This window comes from Anas acuta, chromosome Z, assembly GCF_963932015.1.
Source record: "Anas acuta chromosome Z, bAnaAcu1.1, whole genome shotgun sequence".
NCBI lineage: Eukaryota > Metazoa > Chordata > Aves > Anseriformes > Anatidae > Anas > Anas acuta.
Genome location: NC_089017.1, coordinates 76,024,475 through 76,044,883, shown reverse-complemented (window position 1 = coordinate 76,044,883; position 20,409 = coordinate 76,024,475). Strand labels below are relative to the sequence as shown.

General features: G+C 48.2%; 1 protein-coding gene across 5 annotated transcripts in view; it reads left to right on the top strand.

The window, feature by feature from the left end:
- ARB2A (ARB2 cotranscriptional regulator A) overlaps positions 1-15,938 on the top strand; it is a 250,954-nt gene extending 235,016 nt beyond the window's left edge. For all 5 annotated transcript variants that reach the window (XM_068666428.1, XM_068666427.1, XM_068666431.1 and 2 more), the window contains one exon: positions 14,106-15,938. In XM_068666428.1, coding sequence (XP_068522529.1) covers positions 14,106-14,248 — 143 coding nt within the window. In that variant the 3' untranslated portion in view covers positions 14,249-15,938. The remainder of the gene's footprint in view (positions 1-14,105) is intronic.
- Positions 15,939-20,409: the final 4,471 nt, after the last annotated feature.

Here is a 20,409-nt window from a genome sequence, read left to right as displayed (position 1 = left end):
GTGGCCTGCTGCATCTGCTCCCCTCCTTGTTACCCTCCTGCCACCGGTGCTGCCCCTGCAACACCGCCCTGGTCCCTGTCCCCACTCCCCAGCCTCTCTGCAGCCTGTTCCCTGCCCTGGGCTGCCCTCCTTCCAGCTGCAGGTCCACCTCCCTCCTGCAGCCTTCTTGCACAGCCAGCTCCGCTCTCAGTCTGCCCCCAGGACTAGTTCCCAGGGCTAGGCCCCGCCGGCCTGGGCTGCCCTGCCTCTCGCAAGCAGCATCTTCAGAGCAGTCGTGGGCCCGTTTTGGGTGCCAGCTTCTGGGGACTCTTCACTGAGCATATGCAAATGAGACTTTTCAAAGGGCTTGTGACGAGGCAGAAAGCTGGGTGGTTTTTCATGGGAACTGCAAAAGGACAACAGGGACCATACCTTCCAAATTGCAGACTATTGCTGTGAAGAATAGAGACGCAGGAGCTGCTCAGTGAATTTCTTGTAAGGCTTTCTTTTCTTGTCTCTTTTTTTTTTTTTTTCCTTTTTGTTTTTTCCCCAACAGGGGCAAAACATGTTTTTCCTCAATCTTATTTCCTGAAGTGACTAAATCCTTTTAGTTGAAACATAAAAAAAAATAATAATAATCAGCCTGAGGCAGAAACAGAGCATGGGAATTTTCATCCCAAATACTTAGCTTGGCAAAATTTATAAGCAACTGAAGACAAGCTCTTATAATGGAAACTATGGAGATCCCTAACTACAAAGAATCTACTTGTTTAACACACAAAAGTCAGATAGGAATATCTCCATGACCCATTTGGGATACTAAACTCAATTAAAAAGTATCTGCTTTTCGTATTTCAGAAAGCCACATTAAGCAATGGGTGTCCTAAGGAAGCATTTGGTTTTAGCACTTCCCAGCCCGTACCAAAGCAGTTGCATCTATTTGATTTGCTAAGCTTGTCTGCCACAGATTTATTTGTTTTTTGTTTTTTTTTCTGAACCGTTTCTGTTGTGAAACTTAATTTATATACCGGCGTGCACATCAGATGTCCAGCTCAGCCACTGCTGTGCAAGGGCAGCGGCATGGTCCCCTCAAGGTGCTTCCCTATTAAAGAAAACACAGAAAATATGGAAATTACCATAGTTGAGGTGGTTGTTACTCGGATCAGTGACAGAAACCCTGGGCCACGGGGCAGGTGCCATCATGGTCCTGCCCCAGCGGGGGCATTTTGGCACATTGGGATGCAGTGCAATGGTGTGTGGGGGCTCCCTGCATGGAGGGGAGTCACTCTTCTCCCCCAGACCCAAGCAGGACCCCTATGCACAGAGCGAAGCCTGGGGCAGTGTTTTCTGAGCAGGGAGTGGTTTTCCTGGCTTCACAAAGGAGTGATCCGTATGGGAGCAAGCCCTGCACATCCCCTTCCTTTCCCAGCTCGGAGGCAACCCTGTAGGCCTTCGGTGGAAAATCCACCTGAGGCATCTGGAGATGTGGAGGATTTGCACTGCAAGGCTCGGTGAGGTTCCTGCGGGGAGGAGCAGTCACGTAGTGCAGCTACAGAGGCACAAAATGTGAAGCATTCATGTCGTTTTGGTACTGGCTCTGAAAAGCGTGTCAAAACAGATGGGTATGTTGTTGACGGAAAGCGCGTTGCTTTTTAGTCAGTCATAGATTCCCTCTTTTTGCAAAAGACTGAAAAAAATATTTTCTTAATTTAATATAGCAATATATCGTGGTTATTACATTTCATTTATCCCTAGACTAATGGGGAACGCGCTATATGTATTCCAGCCACAGCGCAAGTTTTCCTTAAGTGCTTATATATGAGCTCCCCTCCAACTTCCCTCTACAGGAGATTTAGTTTTCATATTAACTCCTTGCAGGATCTTTTATGAGCAGTGACTGTCAAACTGTGCTTGTCTGTGCATTTGTGCATGCTGATATTGTTCTCATTTAGACAAACTTCAGCTCCCACCTCAATCTTGTTTTTCCCCATGTCGTTTTTTCTCTAATATATCAACAGTTGTTTTAGGCTTGTTTTGAAAAAACAGCCTACAGTGTTTTAGACAAACCAAGCCAAATTGGAGCAATAAGTATTAAAAGATATGCACAGGGCACAAACAAAAGAATTCCCCAAATGTATTTTAGTGATTTTCTTCCTGCTTCTTTAATATAATATTTGTGGGCCAACTGTGGCAATAACTGATAATTTTAATGCAAGATGACATAATTCCAGTTCAGCAATTCTTCAGAGAGAAATTACCCTGACAACTTCTTTCCATTCTGTCTTAATTTTATATATAAAAAAAAAAAGAAAAAAAAAAAAAAGATTCTCAATGTAAGGAAAAGAAAACAATCTGAAACAAGTTTTGAAACTCATTTAAATATTTCATCTCTCTTCCACTTCCAAATATACTTTCCTGGCAGGTTCTTGCTTTTTCATTTCCAGTTCTTGAGGTTTACCATCTTTCTCACTGAGAGACTAAACTCAAATTTTCTTCAGCACCCACTGAACCCTTGGCAGAAGATCCCTACCATGACATGAAGGATCTTGCTTGCTTTTTCTGTGAGCCTGACTTCTGTCAGAAGACTCCACATCAGAAGGTCAATTGTTAGGTCAGGTCAGTATTTCAAAATGAGAATTTGCATTTGGAAACGCACCAGGGTCATTAAGCTTTGCTATTTTCTCCCTCTCTCTTTTTTTTTTTCCCCCTCTGTCTGTCTGGTAGGGAAAACAAACATTGTTCCTTCAGAATGGAGGTGACTATGTCAGCTAGAAGACAGCTTTGGAGCTTGGTGGCATTTATATATATATATATATATATTTGAATGGCAGTAGCAAATCAGTCCTCATTTTGGAATAAATATGGTCTCCCAAAGGGAGCTTATTTAAGTGTTGAAGTGGCTACAAACTTTTAAGCTCCTCGATTGGATGATGAATACCATGTTAGCAGAAAGATGTGTTTTGGGGGCTGCTTTCAGGCCAGTTGTGCTTCTCCCAAGGTTGCAAGGCAGGACATGACCTGCAGTTCCTCCAGGAGAAATTCACATCTGTCCTTCCCCATGCTGGTCCCTGGGTCCTGATGAGCTTACTCCAGCCACAGAAAAGCCAGAAAAAGCAGAAAAAGACAGAGCAAGAGTATTCCATTTTTAAAGGGTTTATTTTTTTGTCTTTTTTTTCCTCCTTCCACCACAAACTTGACCTTTCCACGTTCATCCCAGACTCTGTTGCTGGTGGCAGACCAACCTTCCATGCATGTGCCCACCTCTCAGGAAAGGGGATTTCAGGCAGGACATTGGTGGAGGTCACCCCCCCTCTGTCACAGTATGTGTTCTCATCTCATCTCAGGTACAGCCACCAACGTCTCCCCTCCCTCCCTGATGTCCTATGCTTTGCTGTGCCCTTGGTGCAGCTCCGTGGTCATTAATCTTGAATGCTCCCTCTGATGACATCTCCAGGTTAAGTCATGGGAAGTGCAGTGTTACTCAGCTTAGTTAAATCTAGTGTAATTTGCATCTGCAAAGCCTCTGCAAATTAGTGCTTAGTCTTAAATTGCTGGTTTCCACGCTACGGACACGTCAAGTATCAAACACCAGCTCCTGATGTGTTATGAATTAAGGCGTGGAAGCCTGAAGTCCATGAGACACACGCCAGAAAAACTCAAGTTTCTGAGGGTTTCTGAGGCAAATATGCAATTAATTTAGTTTGTGACACTAAAGAGCTGAGATGGCACCCGAACAGAGCATTCCTTCCCCTTCGTTTGCAGATGCTGCAGGTGGCCATAGTGGTTTTGAGCCACAGTGCTCACCCACTTCACATCAACTTCACGTCAACGGGTCTGTGATGGGTGCAGACCTGTATTGATTACTGGGACTTGCAGGAGAGAAAAAATCTTTGCGCTTCAGATTGGTTATAAATTATAAATAGCATCTCCAGAGGCTGTGAGTTACAGAAATAGCATTCCTCGGAGACAGCCGTATGTAAAGCTGCCGTGGGAGAGGTTATTAACTTTATGATTGCAGCACAGCTGTACTTGACCCACAACAATGATCATTGCCCATGAAATCTCGCGGTCTGGGTTCAGTCCCCTGCCTTTCTCAAGAATGTTCATTCGCAATGACCAGCAAAGGTCATGCTTACATAAGAAGGTTAATGCTGACTGTATCAGTGTGAATTCACTGGTGAAACAGCGCTGTCTTCTTCCCACCATAGCAATTTTTTCACAGTTTTTCTCCCATAGAGCTTTTTTTTTTTTTTTTTTGTAATTACTTGGTAAAATTCAAATTTTAACAGAATGAACAGAGAACCTGCCCATGACTCCAAAACTTGAATTTTAAACTCTTTTTTGTTATGCTTTTTTTGTGTTCTGGTAGCCCAGCTCTATTTTCCAGGCATTTTACAAACACAGATGTGTTTCCATTCCATGAAGTCACTAAAAACTGTACTAAATTTCCCATGAAACCGTCATTCTCACATAGAAGACTGACTGCTCATTTGTTGTACCATTCAGGGTAGGGCTGTTGCATTGTCGTGGACGTGCCCTCATTTTTCTGTCTCACCACTATCCCTAAGTGGTAGGTGCAGCCTGTGCCCATGTTTTTTAAAAACATGGCAAAACCATGTCTCAGTCTCTGTTTTCCAGTGAGGTGTTTTGAAGGAGAAGGTCTGATGAGAACAGTTTGAAGGAAAAAAAAAAAAAAAAAGGAATTAGGAGCCATAAAGACTGGAGAGATGGTCTAGATGTATGGATGAGATCCAAGAGGAATTAAGGGACATCTGATGGGCAAGGGTTTGGGAAGAGTTGTGAGGTGGGCAAGTTTGGGGGGAGGAATTCAGAAGTTCCTCCTGGACAAACGGGTGTCTTGAACAGAATTAAAATGGGGAAGGAGTGATAGAAAGTTGGGAAAAAAAGAAGGATTGAAGAGGGCATTCCTCCCTCTGAGGCCTGTGTACGTACTGAGCATTACGGAGGGGCCTCTCTATCTGCCTGAGACCCATGAAAGCATTTGCCCTGTCAAGCCTGAGGTGTTTCTGAGCATATACAGAGGCAGTGCTGTAATAAGGCACAAGCTCTAAGGTCAGGCGCAGAGGTGTCAGTGGAGCTTAGACACCTCGGGGGGCACTGAGCAGCTGAATCAGGATGCTCAGCATCATTTGGGTTCAGGCTGTTAAATTTCACCTCTTGACACAAAGCGCTAAGTCCTTTCTGGCAGCTTGTGGCACCTGGAGCAGGTGTCTGGCAGGAGAGAGGGTGGACGTCCCCATCGCTTGCCCTGTTCCCACCCTCCAGCAGCCACAGACAGCAGGATTATGGATGTGTTTTGCTCAGCTTTCCCTCAGGAGCACCGCCAGTGTCTCAGAGGCAGTGCATCTACATTGATGGGGTTTTCTTCTTCGCCAGCACAAACTCAGCCAAAAAAAAAAAAAAAGACCAGGAGACCAGGCAGAGACTGGGAGCTGGTGGAGACACCATGGAGGGGTTGCGTTGCGTTGCGTTGCGTTGCGTTGCGTTGCGTTGCGTTGCGTTGCGTTGCGTTGACTTGGGTTGGGTTGAGTTGAGTTGAGTTGAGTTGAGTTGAGTTGAGTTGAGTTGAGTTGAGTTGAGTTGAGTTGAGTTGAGTTTTCTTTCAAAGGCAGGTCTTTTTTACAGTGATGAGTGCTGTGTGAGCACCAGTGGCAGGAAGCACAAGACTGAGTTGCCTCTGAACTTAACTGTAAAAGTTCAGTACATAAACTGCTGTTCCTGCACCTGCAAATATAGTCTGGGCTCATGTTGACTGTAATCCTCTGCCTACAAAGATACAACAGGACATTATAATCCAAGCAGAAATTTCAGAAAACAAAAACCCTTTGAAATGCTCCTTATTATGAACATTTTCCACGAGGGGGATGGGGGCAGCAGGAGTTCATTTATGCACTACAGGCTTACGACATTTGAATTCAGATTCTTGCTGAAATCCTAAAAGCACTGGGCATTTGCTGCAGCGCTTCATGGCCCATTTGTTCCTTCAGCACGGGGCCGTTTCTGTCCCTGGAAAGACCTCCTTCACTTCCATGATTGCCAGTGTTGGCATCCACACCAGTTCTGGCACGTAAGGGGGGAAAATTATATTCAGCTGTTTTACTTTATAATTGCTTTTTTGCAATTGCAGGTCTGTGCTTATCCTGCTGGTGATTAAGGGCCCTCTTCCATTTTTATTAGGCAGGGTGTCTTTACCGTCACATAATGCAGGATTTTAAAGCACTGCCCTTCCTCGCTGCTCTGGGTGCAGGCGCTGCCATTTCCACAGCATCGCCTTGGCTGCGTGCGTGCCTGGGAGCGCCAAAGCCGTATCGGCTCGTGCTCATGCTGCTGGTACAGCTGTTCCTCGGGTGATTTACATAATTTCATTTGCTTGGTGGGTTTTACAAATCTGCGATGTTCTTCACTGAAGGAAGCTTACATCAGCATTTTCTGAATTATTTCCAATAATTAATTCTCCATCCGGATGTTTGATGGTACAATTACTATTTAGGAGCAAATAATCGTAAAACACCATCACAGAGAGTAGCTATTTTCTAAGCGCCGGTCCTTTCACACACCCGGTCCTGCTCTAATCAATGAAACTCCTTGCGTAAGTAGTGCTCTCCCACGTCAGCAGAGCTTGCCAGCGAGGGGTGTAACTTCACATCTCCGCCCTGTAAGCACTAGAATCACTGAAAAGCTTCGGGATTTTGGAATAAGCTCAGATTTTTAAATCTGCCCTGCAGTATTTCATTTGGCATGAATTAAATGAGCACACAGGTACTGCCATGATGTGGTGTAAATGTCAAGTGCTGTGCACACACTAGGGCAGCATTCTAGCCCCAGTCTTGGCTGCTGCCCATCCCTGAAGCACAGCAATGGTGAGCCCAGCCACAGAAAACCCTGTTGGACTTTCCCTTGGGAAGCACAGGACAAGGAGAGGCCACTGACTGCTGTCACGGTGCGGCTGCGTGTTAAGAGCCATCGTGTACATTGGTGTTTCCCAGGTTTATAACCTGTGGGAGCCTCGAAGCTTAAATACGGGTATTATAGAGGTCTCCAAAGAAGCCAGGTGAATGAGTGTTCTTCATTTACTTCATTTACTTAATTCATTTACTTCATTTACTTAAAACTTTTCCTTTCCCCTGATGGAGAAAATGATGTTTTTCAAATGCTAACTACTTTGTGCTCTTGGATGCAATTTTATAAAGTTGGATGTTTTGTTTTCTTTTCTTTTCTAATTTATGATAGAAGAAAAAGAACCTACATCTAAAAAGCTTACACTGATGTGTATTATCAACAGGTTTCAGAGCTATGATCTACCATGCAAATAGAATCAGTGCTACTGGTTGTCTAAATACAGCTGGTAAAATCATGAACTATTAAAAAACAGGGCTGGATGGAAAGAAACTCAAGAACATGTGCAATTTTTCAGGTATACCTGTAATATTCCCAAGAGACTGTTGCCTGACCCATTGCTACTTAATGCGATGAGATCCTGCAGCTTCCATAGGTGCTTTCTCACCACCAAAATACCTTCTGTGATGTAAAGTGAACTCCCCATCTCATATTTGACAGGCAAGGAATACTGATGTTCATATATAAATACAGATAGATGTGGAAATGTCTGTAGATGGTGATGATAGAGATTTGCATGTAGGTGTCCACATAGAAATAGGAATAGGATGAGTTTGCTGCCCAGGACCAGTCCCTGAAAACCACTGGGTTTCTGAAACTGTTCCATCTCTTTAAACGCCATTGATCATTGTGCACCTTCGACTGCTAACCTGTTTGTGATTCCTCCTGTTGGTAACGCGGTAGCTCTCTTTTCCTTTTTATAATGCATGCTCAAAAGAAAATGACTTGACCTGCACTCAGAAGTGAGCGACCTTACAACTTTGGCTTATTTGACCGGTTAGTGCTCAGAGAAGCAAACAAATGACCCATGCTCTTGGGACTGCCCTTAATATTTAATGAACAGTGGTGGAAATGATGGCTGCAGTGGTATGTTGGCTCCCAGTCTCTTTCTCACTTTGCAAACCTTGCTCTGATTCAGCTTTTGCACGAGTCTTCCCATCAGTTGTGTGCAGGTTGAGAGGAGGCTGTTAAATATTTTGTTACCTTTCCAAACCACTTGCTGCTTCTGAGTAGATTATGTGCTGTAAATGAGGAAAAATAAAAAGGGGGGGGGGGGGGGAGGGGGTTCAGAGGTAATCATTGTTCTGGGCTGGTGGGATTCTTGTTGCTCCATTTCTGTCATTCTAGTAAAGATATTACAGATAATAAATGTCCGACAAAAGTAAATACTGTTGTCAGTGTCACAGGAGGTAATAGCTAAGCATAACATGCCTTAGTATGTGTAGTCTGTTCTCTGGCATTGCCAAACAGCTTCCCACAATTTTTCTCGCACGAACACTCCATCTAAAACAACTTACTGTGGGACTAAGCCCTCTACTTAAGCTGTATTTCATTCCTCCAGCTTTGCCTGGTTCTTCCCTCATGGTTCCTCCAAAGAATTCATTTCCCTACCAAGACACTTCTAGATTAGTATCATGTCCATGACTCCACAAACTATTACATCTAAGCCAAACTAAACACACCAAGGTTTTGTTCTTTTGTGCATGTGTGGTTTTATTTATTATTATTATTATTGTTGTTGTTGTTATTATTATTATTATTGTTGTTGTTGTTGTTGTTGTTATTATTATTATTATTATTATTATTATTATTATTATTATTATTATTATTATTATTATTATTATTATTATTATTACAGAAATCACTGCTTCCATTTCATTAATTGGTTTATGACTTCTCTCTTAATTTTGCTTAAGCTTTTAACACTTCTTCACCACTGAGATGTTCAGAACTGCATATGCAGAAGCTCCTAAGATCATCCTTTCTCGAACCTCTTGAGCTAATGGACTCTTCCCCAATTTTTTGCTGAAGCTCTTGTGCTCCCTGTCAAAAGTGCATAATGATTTTAAACAAATATATTTGTTAAATCTCCTGATAAAACAACTGATGATGCTCTGATCTCCTGATGATGATCTTCTGTTTTGGGGTTTCAGATCTGGAGATTTACTTCAGTAGAGCAAAGCAGTCACAGCAGCCACAGTAATTTCTGCAGATCACATTTCACTTCCTCTGTGCAGATCTAAGGGACCCTTCTCCAAAAATAGTAAATGCAGAAACTTTATGAATTAAAAATAGTTAAACCTGTCACTCTGGATAAAGTCTGATGGAGTCAGGGGTTAAAAAGTTAAGTTCCTGGTTAGAACTCTGGGAAAGGGAAGAGCATCTGAAAAGACGGGTGCAGCAGGTAGAATACCGCTTTTCCTGATGCACGCATGCGGGTTTGGACAGCATCATTGCATCATTACACCATTACACAATGGCATACATGAGGATCAAGACTCTGTGTGTGTAGACACCATGACAAGGAAAGAGAGGCCTTTCCAGCAAGGCCTTGTGAACTGCATTCACCTCCCTAGGCCAGAGGGAACGTGGATCATCATCTCTTTGTGCGTTTGGCATTGCTCCTCTATGTTGTGGAAACAGAGAAGCCCTGGAGGAGGCCTTGGCAAGGCTCGATACAGGTGTGGCTCAGTGCCTGGGATGACAGACGTAACAGAAAGGGTCCTCCCGGTGTGGCTCCCACTGACGCCAGGTGGAAGCTTTCCAATACGCAAGGTGCTTCATGGAGAGCTGTGACGCTGCCTGCTCCGTCAGAGACTAAATCCTGAGGTGCAGAGCACCCTTAATTCATTTCAAAGGCCGTGGTGTTGCAGGAGGAGCTGCTGCCTCACGGGCCAGAGCCAAGGCCAGCATCGCAGCTGGTCTCAGCAGAAAAACTTCTCAAGCAGGGAGGCCTGCGTGGCACCGGGGTCACCCACACCGTGCTCACACGCAACACGATGCCACCTCGGCAAGCACCAATACAAGCTCCTTTTCTTCCCTCTTCCATTTTTCCTGCCCATTTAGGCTCCTGTTATTAACTATTTTTGTTTATATTATTGTTTTTGTTATTGTTGTTATTGCTGTTGTTGTTGTTAGCATTAGTATTGGTGTCAATATTAGTATTAGTGTCAGTATCAGTACCAGTATCAATATTACTATCAGTATTAGTATTAGTAATTATTGGTATCAGTATCAGTATTCATGTTTATTAGTATTAGCATTAGTATTAGTATCAATATTAGTATTAGCATTTATTAGCAATAGCATTAGCATTAATAAATTGAATTTGTATTCATGTGTGTTAGTGTTAGCAGTATCAATATTAGTATGTATCAATATTAGTGTCAATATTAGCATTATTTCTTCTCTCTTCCTTCTTTTTCTTCATGTCCTCTTCTTTGTATCACCTGCTAATTCATCCAGCTAACTAATAAGTGCTACCATTATTCTCTCATATCACTAATAACCATGTTTAAAAGACATAAGTCCTAACACCAATCCCTCAGCCACACCACAGCTCTATTTCCAGCCCTGCACCACACCTATTATTTCTCTTCCAAAGCCCTCTAGCCAGCCCACAAGAAGCTCAGACAGCCTCAGCCCACCCAGAGGCAAGGGACAGTGCTGGGATGAGGTGCAGGACCAGAAACCTGTGGACACTGTGGTGGTCGCCACAGGCATGGTGGGCATGCAGGAGGCAAGGTGTGGTGGCACCATGCTGCAGGTGATGCCCCACATCCCTCCCGCACTTGTGGTGTCTGACGGGGCTGTGCAGGAGGATGTGGCCATGGCCCTGTCTTCTGCCTGCTAGATTCCGTGGTTCAGTGAAGTGGGCGAGTTCATTTTTTATCTGTTCTTGTGGAATCTGAGCCCGTTTTGTTCTACAGCTTCTGTTCTCCTCAAGGCACCTGCGGGGTTGTTTTTTTTTTAAATGTCGATCTCTTACTTTAATAATATTCAAAGGTAAATATTATGTGTGGTGATTTCATTTAATCCTTCTTTTCTCAAATTAGCATTGTTTTTCTTCCTCCCCCCGCCCCAGTCCTCTGGTGCCTACCTGATTGTGCATGAGTTCTCAGAAATAATTGCTAGTAGTTCAGCAAGTTCATTAACTGGTTCCCCGAAGACCCTCAGATGCATGTCATCCAGACCCGGTGATTTGTATATTAAATTTTAGCGAGTATTCCCTCACCTGATTTTTTGTATCAACAACTGTATCATCAAGCCTGCATTATTTCCAGCTGTCAGTATCTCTTTCTTGCCGTGCGTAAATTGATTCTGAAGCCCGTTCGCTGCATTAGTCATTGCTCGTTTTCCCTCCTGGTTGCCGGATCCCCCCTCGCCTTGGCGCTGCTTCCCCACGGTGCCCTGAACTTGACACAACACCGTTTCCCTTGCCTCCTTCCACACCAGCAGCCAGCAGGTCACTCATCTCTCAGACCTTTGGCTGCTCATGCATTTTGTCCAACCATGCCATACTGGTGCTCCCTCAGCTCCCGTTCCTATGCGGGTCCTCGGGAAGCTCTTGGGCTGCCCCTCCGGGTCTTTGCGCAGTCAGGAGAGGCAGGATCAATGGCTGTGATTCTTCAGCAGCAGCAGCCTTGGCTTGTTTTAGGATGTTCAAGCTGTCTCCCACACTTGGCGGCCACCACATGTCCTTTCATTGTACCGTGCTCCTCAGATTTTTCCGAGAATGAATGTCGTTGCTTAACCGCATCGTGCAGTTTATAATCACAGCCATCGAAATTAGCAGGCACCAAGAGGATATATACCTTAGAGTATCTCGGCTGTAGTACAGCCACCTCGTATTACCCGACTCTCACAAACGGTTCTTTCAATCAAAAAATAGATGGCTTCTCATGCATTTAATTTAGATTTGTCTACTGCTAAATACACGATTGAGATTGCATTCATCAACGATATTTTTCCTCTGGCGAAAGCCTTATGGCCAAATCTGTCATCACCCTGAGGACATAACTCCTCTTCCTTCTGTCTAATTTTCCAAGCCTTCGGTATATAAATCATAAATGCACAGTCTGTGCAGTGTTAAATTTTTAGGGCTCTCCCTTTAGTAGTAGTTGAATGTGAATAAGTAAGGACAAAATTTGACCTTTAAATGACTGTAAAGGGCCAAGGCAGTTACTTGGCAAGCTTTTCTTATTGCAATATTAATCAAGCAAAGAATCATCATAATCCCAGAAACTAAATAGCCATTGTAGTGATTTTATCACCAGGGAAATTGTTCATCTGTCAGTGAGATTGTTACTAGGAAAGGGAAAATAGGAAGTGTTAAAATTGCTTTAGACCACTGAATCATTGAGTCCCTCTAGATTCAAAGCTTGAATTGTTTTTTGAGAGGGGTGGGTTGAGAGGGGTTGCTACAGGAAAGCTTTAGGTTAATCAGTTTCAGTAACACCAGTGAATGTGAGCCTGATCTCTCTTGAGGGAAGGAGGAGAGTGCATGGGAGAAGGCAAGGCTGAGAAAGGGAAGGGGAGGCTTCTGAAACTTATCGTTTTGCCATTTTTTGTTTCTGGATGGCCCTTTCACAAAGGAGGAATGTTGTTGATGAGAGAGAGACAGAGTGAAGGAAATGGGGAAAAAGAGGAAAAAAGAAAGAAAGAAAGAAAGAAAGAAAGAAAGAAAGAAAGAAAGAAAGAAAGAAAGAAAGAAAGAAAGAAAGAAAGAAAGAAAGAAAGAAAGAAAGAAAGAAAGAAAGAAAGAAAGAAAGAAAGAAAGAAAGAAAGAAAGAAAGAAAGAAAGAAAGAGAAGGAAAAAGAAGAGAAGAGTGAAGGAACAATGTGACACAGGAGTGCAAGGAAGCCGCAGCAGCAAAGGAGCACCCCTCCATAAAACCCATGCTTGTTCCGTCGCCCTGCAAATGGTGGGATGGATTTGGAGGTGGGGAGTGTTTGAGCGAAAGATGCCCCAGGAAATTTGCGCTAGGTGTCACAAGCTGTCTCCCTAGGACAAACACGGGAAATGGGGGTGTGGGAATGTGCGTCTGTGTGCAGCGTGCTTTGCCTTTGCAGGCAGGCGTCTCTTTGTGTGGGAAGCAGTCAACTCTCTGCAGAGGGGTTTTTTTTGGGGAAATGTTGGGGTGGTTGCCTCTGGGCATGCAGGGGAGGAGAGGCAAATGGCCGGGCCTCCACTGGAGGCCTCCTCACAGAGGCGCCGTGCTGAGGACATGCATCCCGTGAGGATGATGAGGGTCTCATGGGGGCACCACAGCGGCGGCACTGTACCCAGCATCCCTGGAGGGTGGCATCCCCTCCAGGGCCATCCAGGGCCACCGTGTCCTTCATTGTTGTCACCCCCAGATTGTGATGCTGTCACAAAACTGTTGCTAAGCAACAAATGTGGTTACCGGGTCTGAGCGAATAGCTGAAGGGGAAAGCGAAGTGTTGCACCATTGTAGAGTAACCATAGCAATGACCTACTATTACAGACTAAAGAATTATCATTAACAATGTTAAAGTATCAAACGGAGGCCCAGGATCCAGAGACTTCCCGGCAGCATCCCCGCATAATTGGGTTATCCAGGAAGAGATCCCAACTCTTCCACCACGTTTGGCTCCTCGTCTCCGCAGGAGGGTGGGCATGCGTCTTGGTTTCATTTGGGGGCTGTTTTGCTGCTTTTTTTTTTTTTTTTTTTTTTTTGATAAAGCAAATGTGAGAGGCATTCAAGGAAGTGCTTGCAAAGTAACAGAGGTTCCCTCCAAAACGATGAGGTATGAGTGAATTTGTGTGTGGGTAAGTGGAAAGGCTCCTGTTTTCTGCCCGCGCATCATGTATGGGTTCATCAAGTATGGGTCTACCAAGGAAGGCAGTGCTGCTAGGGTCTGGTGTCCCTTCTTGGTCAATACACATTTTTGGGCAAAAAATAAAAAAAAATTATAAATAAATAAATAAAAAAGGACAAGGTGCTCCGGATCTGAAGAGTAAACGTTTCTTCATGAAGGTAGTGCTGTCACTGTGCTGCAGGGTCCTCACCTTCCCAGTCCGCAGGGTCTGCGACTCCCACACAAGCATGGGTGTGGATATGGATGCGGATGTGGATGTGGAAATGGATGTGGATGGTTGCTGTTGTTTCTCTGTGATGCCCCGGGCACGGGGCCAGCCATGGTGTGCAGCATCCCCCGGTCACTCTGTCCCCTCTGTTCTGCAGGTACGGAGCGCCACGAGCTGACCTCCTGGAAGAGCTTCCCATCCATCTTCAGGTTCTTCAGCGAAGCCCTGGAGGCAAAGAACAGCTCGGTGAAGCCGACCCCGACGCGGCGCTCCAACAGAATAAAATACGAAGAATTGTAAAAGGAGGACGAGGGGGAAACCTCTTCACTGCTTGCTTCCTGCAAGCAGTCTCCCAGCCCCTCATTAGATTGTTTTCTTCCTAGAGCACAGGGTCGTGATGTATACATCTAAATAGCGTTTTGCATTATTTCTAGATGAGTGCAACTGTCAAAGCAATATGGGTTCACTGGTTGTGCTTCCTGTGGGCTGTAACTTGGATTTCGTGCTGCCCATCAGCACGCAGATTAAGGCTGACAGTGGTACTGCACAGTGCAGCGTGGTGCAGCTCTAATTGCCCTGACATAGCCCTGCACCAGGCTGATGCCAGAATTTAACAGCATCGTCGTGGTCCCATTGCCTGCAGGATTTTTGCTGCTTCCTTCTAGTTTGAGACAGAACAAAACACAAATTACTCTTTTCTAAAGAGGGCTCTAACTCAGAAGTGCTAACAAGCCTGTGATTTCGGTAGTGATTTCAGAGTCAGTCGCCTTCTCTTTCTCTGGGACCAAGTGGGATCAACTCTTCAGTCTTTCATTTTCTGCCGGTAGGAGGGTCGAAGAAGTTTGGTCCCGATTTATGGGAAAGCCCCTTTGTTGTAGAGATTTTCTCCTCCTGCCGGATCAATGGCATTATCTGTGGATCTTATCTTCCTTTTGAAAGCTCCACTTAAAAAATGCCTATTCATTAAATGCCTGAATCACACTGTGAAATATGACAGAAAAAAAAAAAAAAAAAAAAAAGAGAGAGAGACAGACAAAAAAGAAAAAGGGGGCACATTTTCCCGTTTATTTTTAAATGCAAAGATGCTTCCGTTTTAATACACCGGATTTGTAATGACTTGCTGTCCCGTGGCGATCACCGGGGCCTGGGCTCCCTGCTCGCACCGTCCCCACCCGGGCTGGACCCCCCTTGTCCCCCCTTGTCCCCCCTGTGCCCCTCCTGGGTCCTCCTCAGGTCCCCCCCCGGTCCCCCCACCACCGCCCTCGGTGCCGGCAACTTTCGGCCGCGCATCCCGAGACGTGCCTGACAGCGTGCCCGGCCTGCGAGCACGCTAATTAAGCTCTTTTCGTTTTGATTATGCGAAATTAGGGTGATCTAATTTTTTTTTTATTATTCTTCACTGGCCGTGCCAGCCTCGCCTCCGATGTGGTTAGCAGCGGGGAGGCAAAAAAGGTGCCCGTAGGTTCGGGACCCCCGCTCGTGGGATGCTCCCCGTGGTTCACCTGGGGGACGGGGATTATTTGGGGGATGGGGAGGGGGCCAGTACCTCCGAGTTCAGAGACCCTCAGGGGTGCACGGGGCGGACGACTGGCCGGTTTTGAGCCGAAATCATCCTTTTTGCGGGGTTTACCGTACCGGGAGCCTGAAGTTTGGGGGGGGGCGGGGGGAGATGGGGAGAGGGGCTCGGTGTGCAGCCGCCCCCGGCCTTTCCTCCCCGGTCGGAGGACGCATTTGGGGTTTCTGTGCTCTTCCGGGGAGTTTTGACCTGCACCGGGTGAGGCAGCGAGGTGCCAAGCGTCGCGGTGACGGATTTATTTGAAAGTTTTTGGGGAAAAAAAAAAAAAAAAAATCTCTGCTTGTAACAGCCGCCCTTTTCTCGGGGCTTTTCCCTACCGCGCCTTCGCCTCGGGTTGTGCTTCTGTAAGGATCTGCGAAGCGCAGGGGGTACCCCCGAGGACTCCGTGCCAAAATAAAGATGAGCTTATCCCGCCTCCTGTGTCCCAGCGCCGAGACCCCCCGCAGGTACCGCCGGGGGCTGCTCCCCACAAACACTTGAGTTCCCCTACAAAAGTCCCCCGTGGGGTGACGGACCCGGGGGTGCTCCCTCACCCCCAGCCCCCCCGTGCCATCCTCACTCCCCCACACTCCGCGGGGTGCGCGGCACTCCCCACCGCCCTGCGTTAATCCCGATTAACCCCAGCGTAAAATAACAGCGGTAATAAAACGGGTGGAGCCTGCGGGGAGGTTTCGCGGATGCTCGGCGGAGCTGCCGACCCCCCTGGCCGGGGAGGGACCCCCGGGAGGCGCGAGCAGTGCTGCACGGCCGCGCAAAATGCGCGGGATCTGCGCGGAGGCGCTGCCGGCGTCGATCCGTGCGGAGAGGTAACGGCGAGAGGGGCGGCCGGGGGTCCACGGGGTTTTTCTCCGGATCGATGTCTTTTTGGGGCTAGACCTCCTCGGGGGCGGGGGGGGGGGGGGTCTGAAATCAACCTCGTCGGGACCCAGTGGCGGGGACATGTCGCGACATCCCCGTGATATTGTGACCAGGGTGACACCTGAGAGGGGCGAGGGGTTCGGAGAGCGATCCCCCCGTCGGAGAGCAGCATTTCCTCGCCAAGGAGGGGGAAAGAATGGTCCTGGGGGAAATCAGCCACCGGCCCCATGGGGACCCTCAAACGCAGCAGGGCTGTGGAAAAAAAAATAAATAATAAATAGGGGGGGGAAGCAAAGAAATTGCATTGAGCACCCATTGCTCCGCGCTGGTTGCAGCCATCGCGGTGTGAATCTCTGGGACTCAGTCACAAGATGCTGCTTTTCGTGGGAAAGTGCATTTCTCCTGTCCCCGAGAAATATCACTAATTGTTTTCTTTTTCTTCTTCTTTTTTTTTTTTTTTTTGTTCTTTTTCTTTTTTTTTTTTTTTTTTACCCCTCTAGAAATTTCATTCAGAAGTACAAATGGAAAGTGTCACATCCAAAACCGCGTGTAGCCACATATTGCACCGTGCTCGAGTCAGCCAAACCAAAAATAACCTGCCAAGAATGTATGCATCCACCGCACGCTTGGGCAGAGACAAATCCCAGGGAGTCGAGGGATGGGTGCGCGTGTGTGTGTGTGTGTGTGTGTGCCTGTGCACGCATTTGTGGGTGTCTGGATCCTGCGGGACGTGTGTGTGCGTGTGTGCGCCGCGGTGTGTGCCCGCAGCATCCTGACATGCGCGACAAAGTGTGAAAAATGCACTTCTCGAGAAACTTGGAAGGAGATGTCATTTATCATTGTAACCATCATAATACCACAAATTTTCACTTTTCTGTTCCATTTCGGATTGCATGTGTTTGTGAATATTTCACTAGATCAGTGACAGCTCTTTATTTGCATAATTATATGCTCTGGTCTGAAGAGAAAACTAACCCCCAAATTTCATGGGTCACCAAACTGCGACAATCAATGTTTTATCACGTATGCTAAGCAAAACCTAAGGAGCTATATGAAGTTTCTTGGGGAGTTTTTGCTCCTCAGAAAATTAAAGATTTTGTGCCTGCTGAATAGATGCAAAATCTTCCCGAGCTCTTTGTAACTCAGCTCCGTTTGAAGGCGAAACCATAGATTAGCGCGTAGATCTGGATTTCAGACCCACTAGCATTACTACTTCAAAGTAGGCTCAAACAAGCAGCTTTGCCGCATCTCTAAATTTCGCCGTGCTCAGCACGGTCCCCTAAATGCTGGTGGCAGGAACAAAAAGTGGCCAAACGTGACGGCGAGGACAGCATCGCCCAGCCCGCGCCGACCGCCGGCTGCAGTTTTGCCCCTCAGAGACGTGTTATTCCCCCGGATGGGTGTGAAGGCAGAGGCGGAGAAAACCCCGTGCCCTGGCGCAGTTTGCGCGGCTCCAGCAGCACGCAACACCCGCACAAGGTGGCACAAGTCTGGCTCCCGATGGAGCGGGTTTGGTGGTGGGAGCCCGGGGCGGTGGGGCCGGCCGGGAGCCCCTTGCTGCTTCCTCGCCCGCTGGAAGTGCCTTTGAGTTGATATATATATAAAATAAATAAATAAAAATAATAATAAAAAAAATGCGAATAAAAGCAGAAGTGAACGTTTTCATTGACACTTGGGGGGAACCTCTCAGGCTGGAGGTGAGCTGCGGGTCCCGGTCCACGCCGCCCTGGTTTAACTTTGGGACTTTTCAGGGGGAGCACCTGTGGTTTGCAGCCTTGCCGGGGGTCCCGGACGGTTTTTGGGCAGCAGACCCCGGCCCCAAAAAGCTCACTCGCTGCCAGCACTGCTTCCCGGCCCCGTGCCAGCAGCGCTCAGCCCCCGGTCATTTTTATTATATTTTTTTTATTCCTGGGGGAGGTTTTTACTATTTTCCCGGGGGAGATGGGTGGGTTTCCTGGTAACTTTGGGCGAGTTTTGGCTCCCCGGCGGCTCCCACACGCCGGCACCGCCTTCTCCCTTGGCCCGAAGGAGGAGAAACACGGGTGGGAAAGGCGAGCGGTGCCTGCCCGGCCCCCGCTGCCCCCAGGACCCCTCTGCTGGGGTAAGGCAAATGCGAATATTTCCGGGGGCCAGCTCCGCGGGCTGGTTTGTCCATAGCATAGGAGACAATAGCGGCAGTAATTTCCCACTAAGTGCGGCGCAGGAGAGAGCTGACCCTTCTCTGGAAAGGCCTGGGTCGCCGTCTTTTGTCGCTTCCATTTCTCTTTTCCTCAAGCCCTACCTAATCCCCTATCGCCTGGCAAGGGACCGGCCGCAGCCTTGTGCCTTCACACTTCTCCCTTAAATCTGCCACCCCTGGCACCATTAGACAAATCCCCCTCCCGCGCATCTCCCCCCCCACACACCCCCTCCCGGGGCCGTTTTACGCCTTCCCTTTGCCGGGCTGGCTCTCCACGCAAAATGCAGTTTTGTTTCGCACAGCGAAGCCGATGATGCAAGGAGCCCTCCTCGCCCCCCGCAGCAGGCGGCACAGAAGTGCCTCCCCCCAGCACGGATGCTGCCCCTGCGGGTCCCCGTGGGGTGCAAAAAGGCACCAGCGGCACCCGTTTAATAGTGGCCCGGTGGTTCTCAGCAAATGCCAGGCGAGGTGTTGCCACTTTGATGGTCGCTTTTGCCAGCTTTTCCCGATTTTCGGTCCCTTTCTCGCAGGTGTAACCCTTACTTTTGCTCCCACCGAGGTTCTTCCTAATTTAATTAAGAGCCAGATTTTGGGTCGTCCTCGGGTGGGGACCGGCGGAGCTGTTTGGGAGATGCTTCCCTCTTCGAGTGCGCTTGGGTTTTATTTTTAATTTCTGTATTACCACTAGGCTACCAATAAAATCTGGATGCGAAGTGGTTTTCCTTGGCACTTTCAGCCAACTCGGTGTACATTTTCGGGAGGGCTGGGGACACCCTAACAGCGACAGACGGGCTGCAGGGGGATCCTTGTGGCATTTTAGGCGGGTTCCCGACATAAAGCGACCTCCTGGGCGGGGAAAAAGTTCCCGAAAGCGGCGGCTGGGGTGGATGGGGCAGGGTAGCACCTGGGGTGGGATGGGATGGGATGGGATGGGATGGGATGGGATGGGATGGGATGGGATGGGATGGATGGGATGGGATGGGATGGGATGGGATGGGATGGGGTGGGATGGGGTGGGATGGCATGGGATGAGGTGGGATGGAGGTGAAGTGAGAGGGGTGGGGATGGGATTGAGATGGGATTTGGATGGGATGGGATGGGATAGGATGAGGTGGGATGGGACAGAATTGGGATGGGATGGGATGGGATGGGATGGGATGGGATGGATGGATGGGATGGGATGGGATGGGATGGGATGGGATGGGATGGGATGGGATGGGAGGGGTTGGGGGATCCCCTCTGGCTCCGAGGCGGGCGGCGAGGGCCGGGCTTGGCGGCGCTCGGGGCGGGCCCAGCACCACGGACAGCGCCGGGGCCGCCGCCGACGCCGAAGCCGGGGCCGCGGGTCTGGGGTCCAGGGTCTGGGGTCTGGGGTCGCCGCCGCTCCGATGGGGTCGCCGCCCCGGTGGCGGATGGGGGAGTGGGGAAGGGGTCGCCGGCTGCCCCCTGGATTTCCTCCCCCCGGGGAACGGACCCGAGAGGGAGGTCGACGACAAGGGGAAAAGGGGAGGCGTGGGACACCCCCGCCCCGTCCGCCGTGCCCTCGGCGCCCCCCCCCCCCCTCCCGCTGTATCAGGACCCCCTCGGAGGGAGGGGGAGGGGAGGCGGGGGTCGGTGGCTGGTCTGCTGCCACTTCGGGCAAAACTCCCGGTGGCCGGCTGCTCCCGGGCGGGAGAATAAAAAAAAAAAGGGGGGGGGGGGGGGAAGGGAGGGAAAAAAGGAAAAAGAAAAAAAGTTGATTGCCTGTTACACTCCCCCTCGACTCCTCCCGGGGCTGCGGCAGAGGGGCGGGGGGGGGTCAGCCCGGTCCTGATGCTCGGTGCCAGCATCCACCAGCTCCGGGGGCCC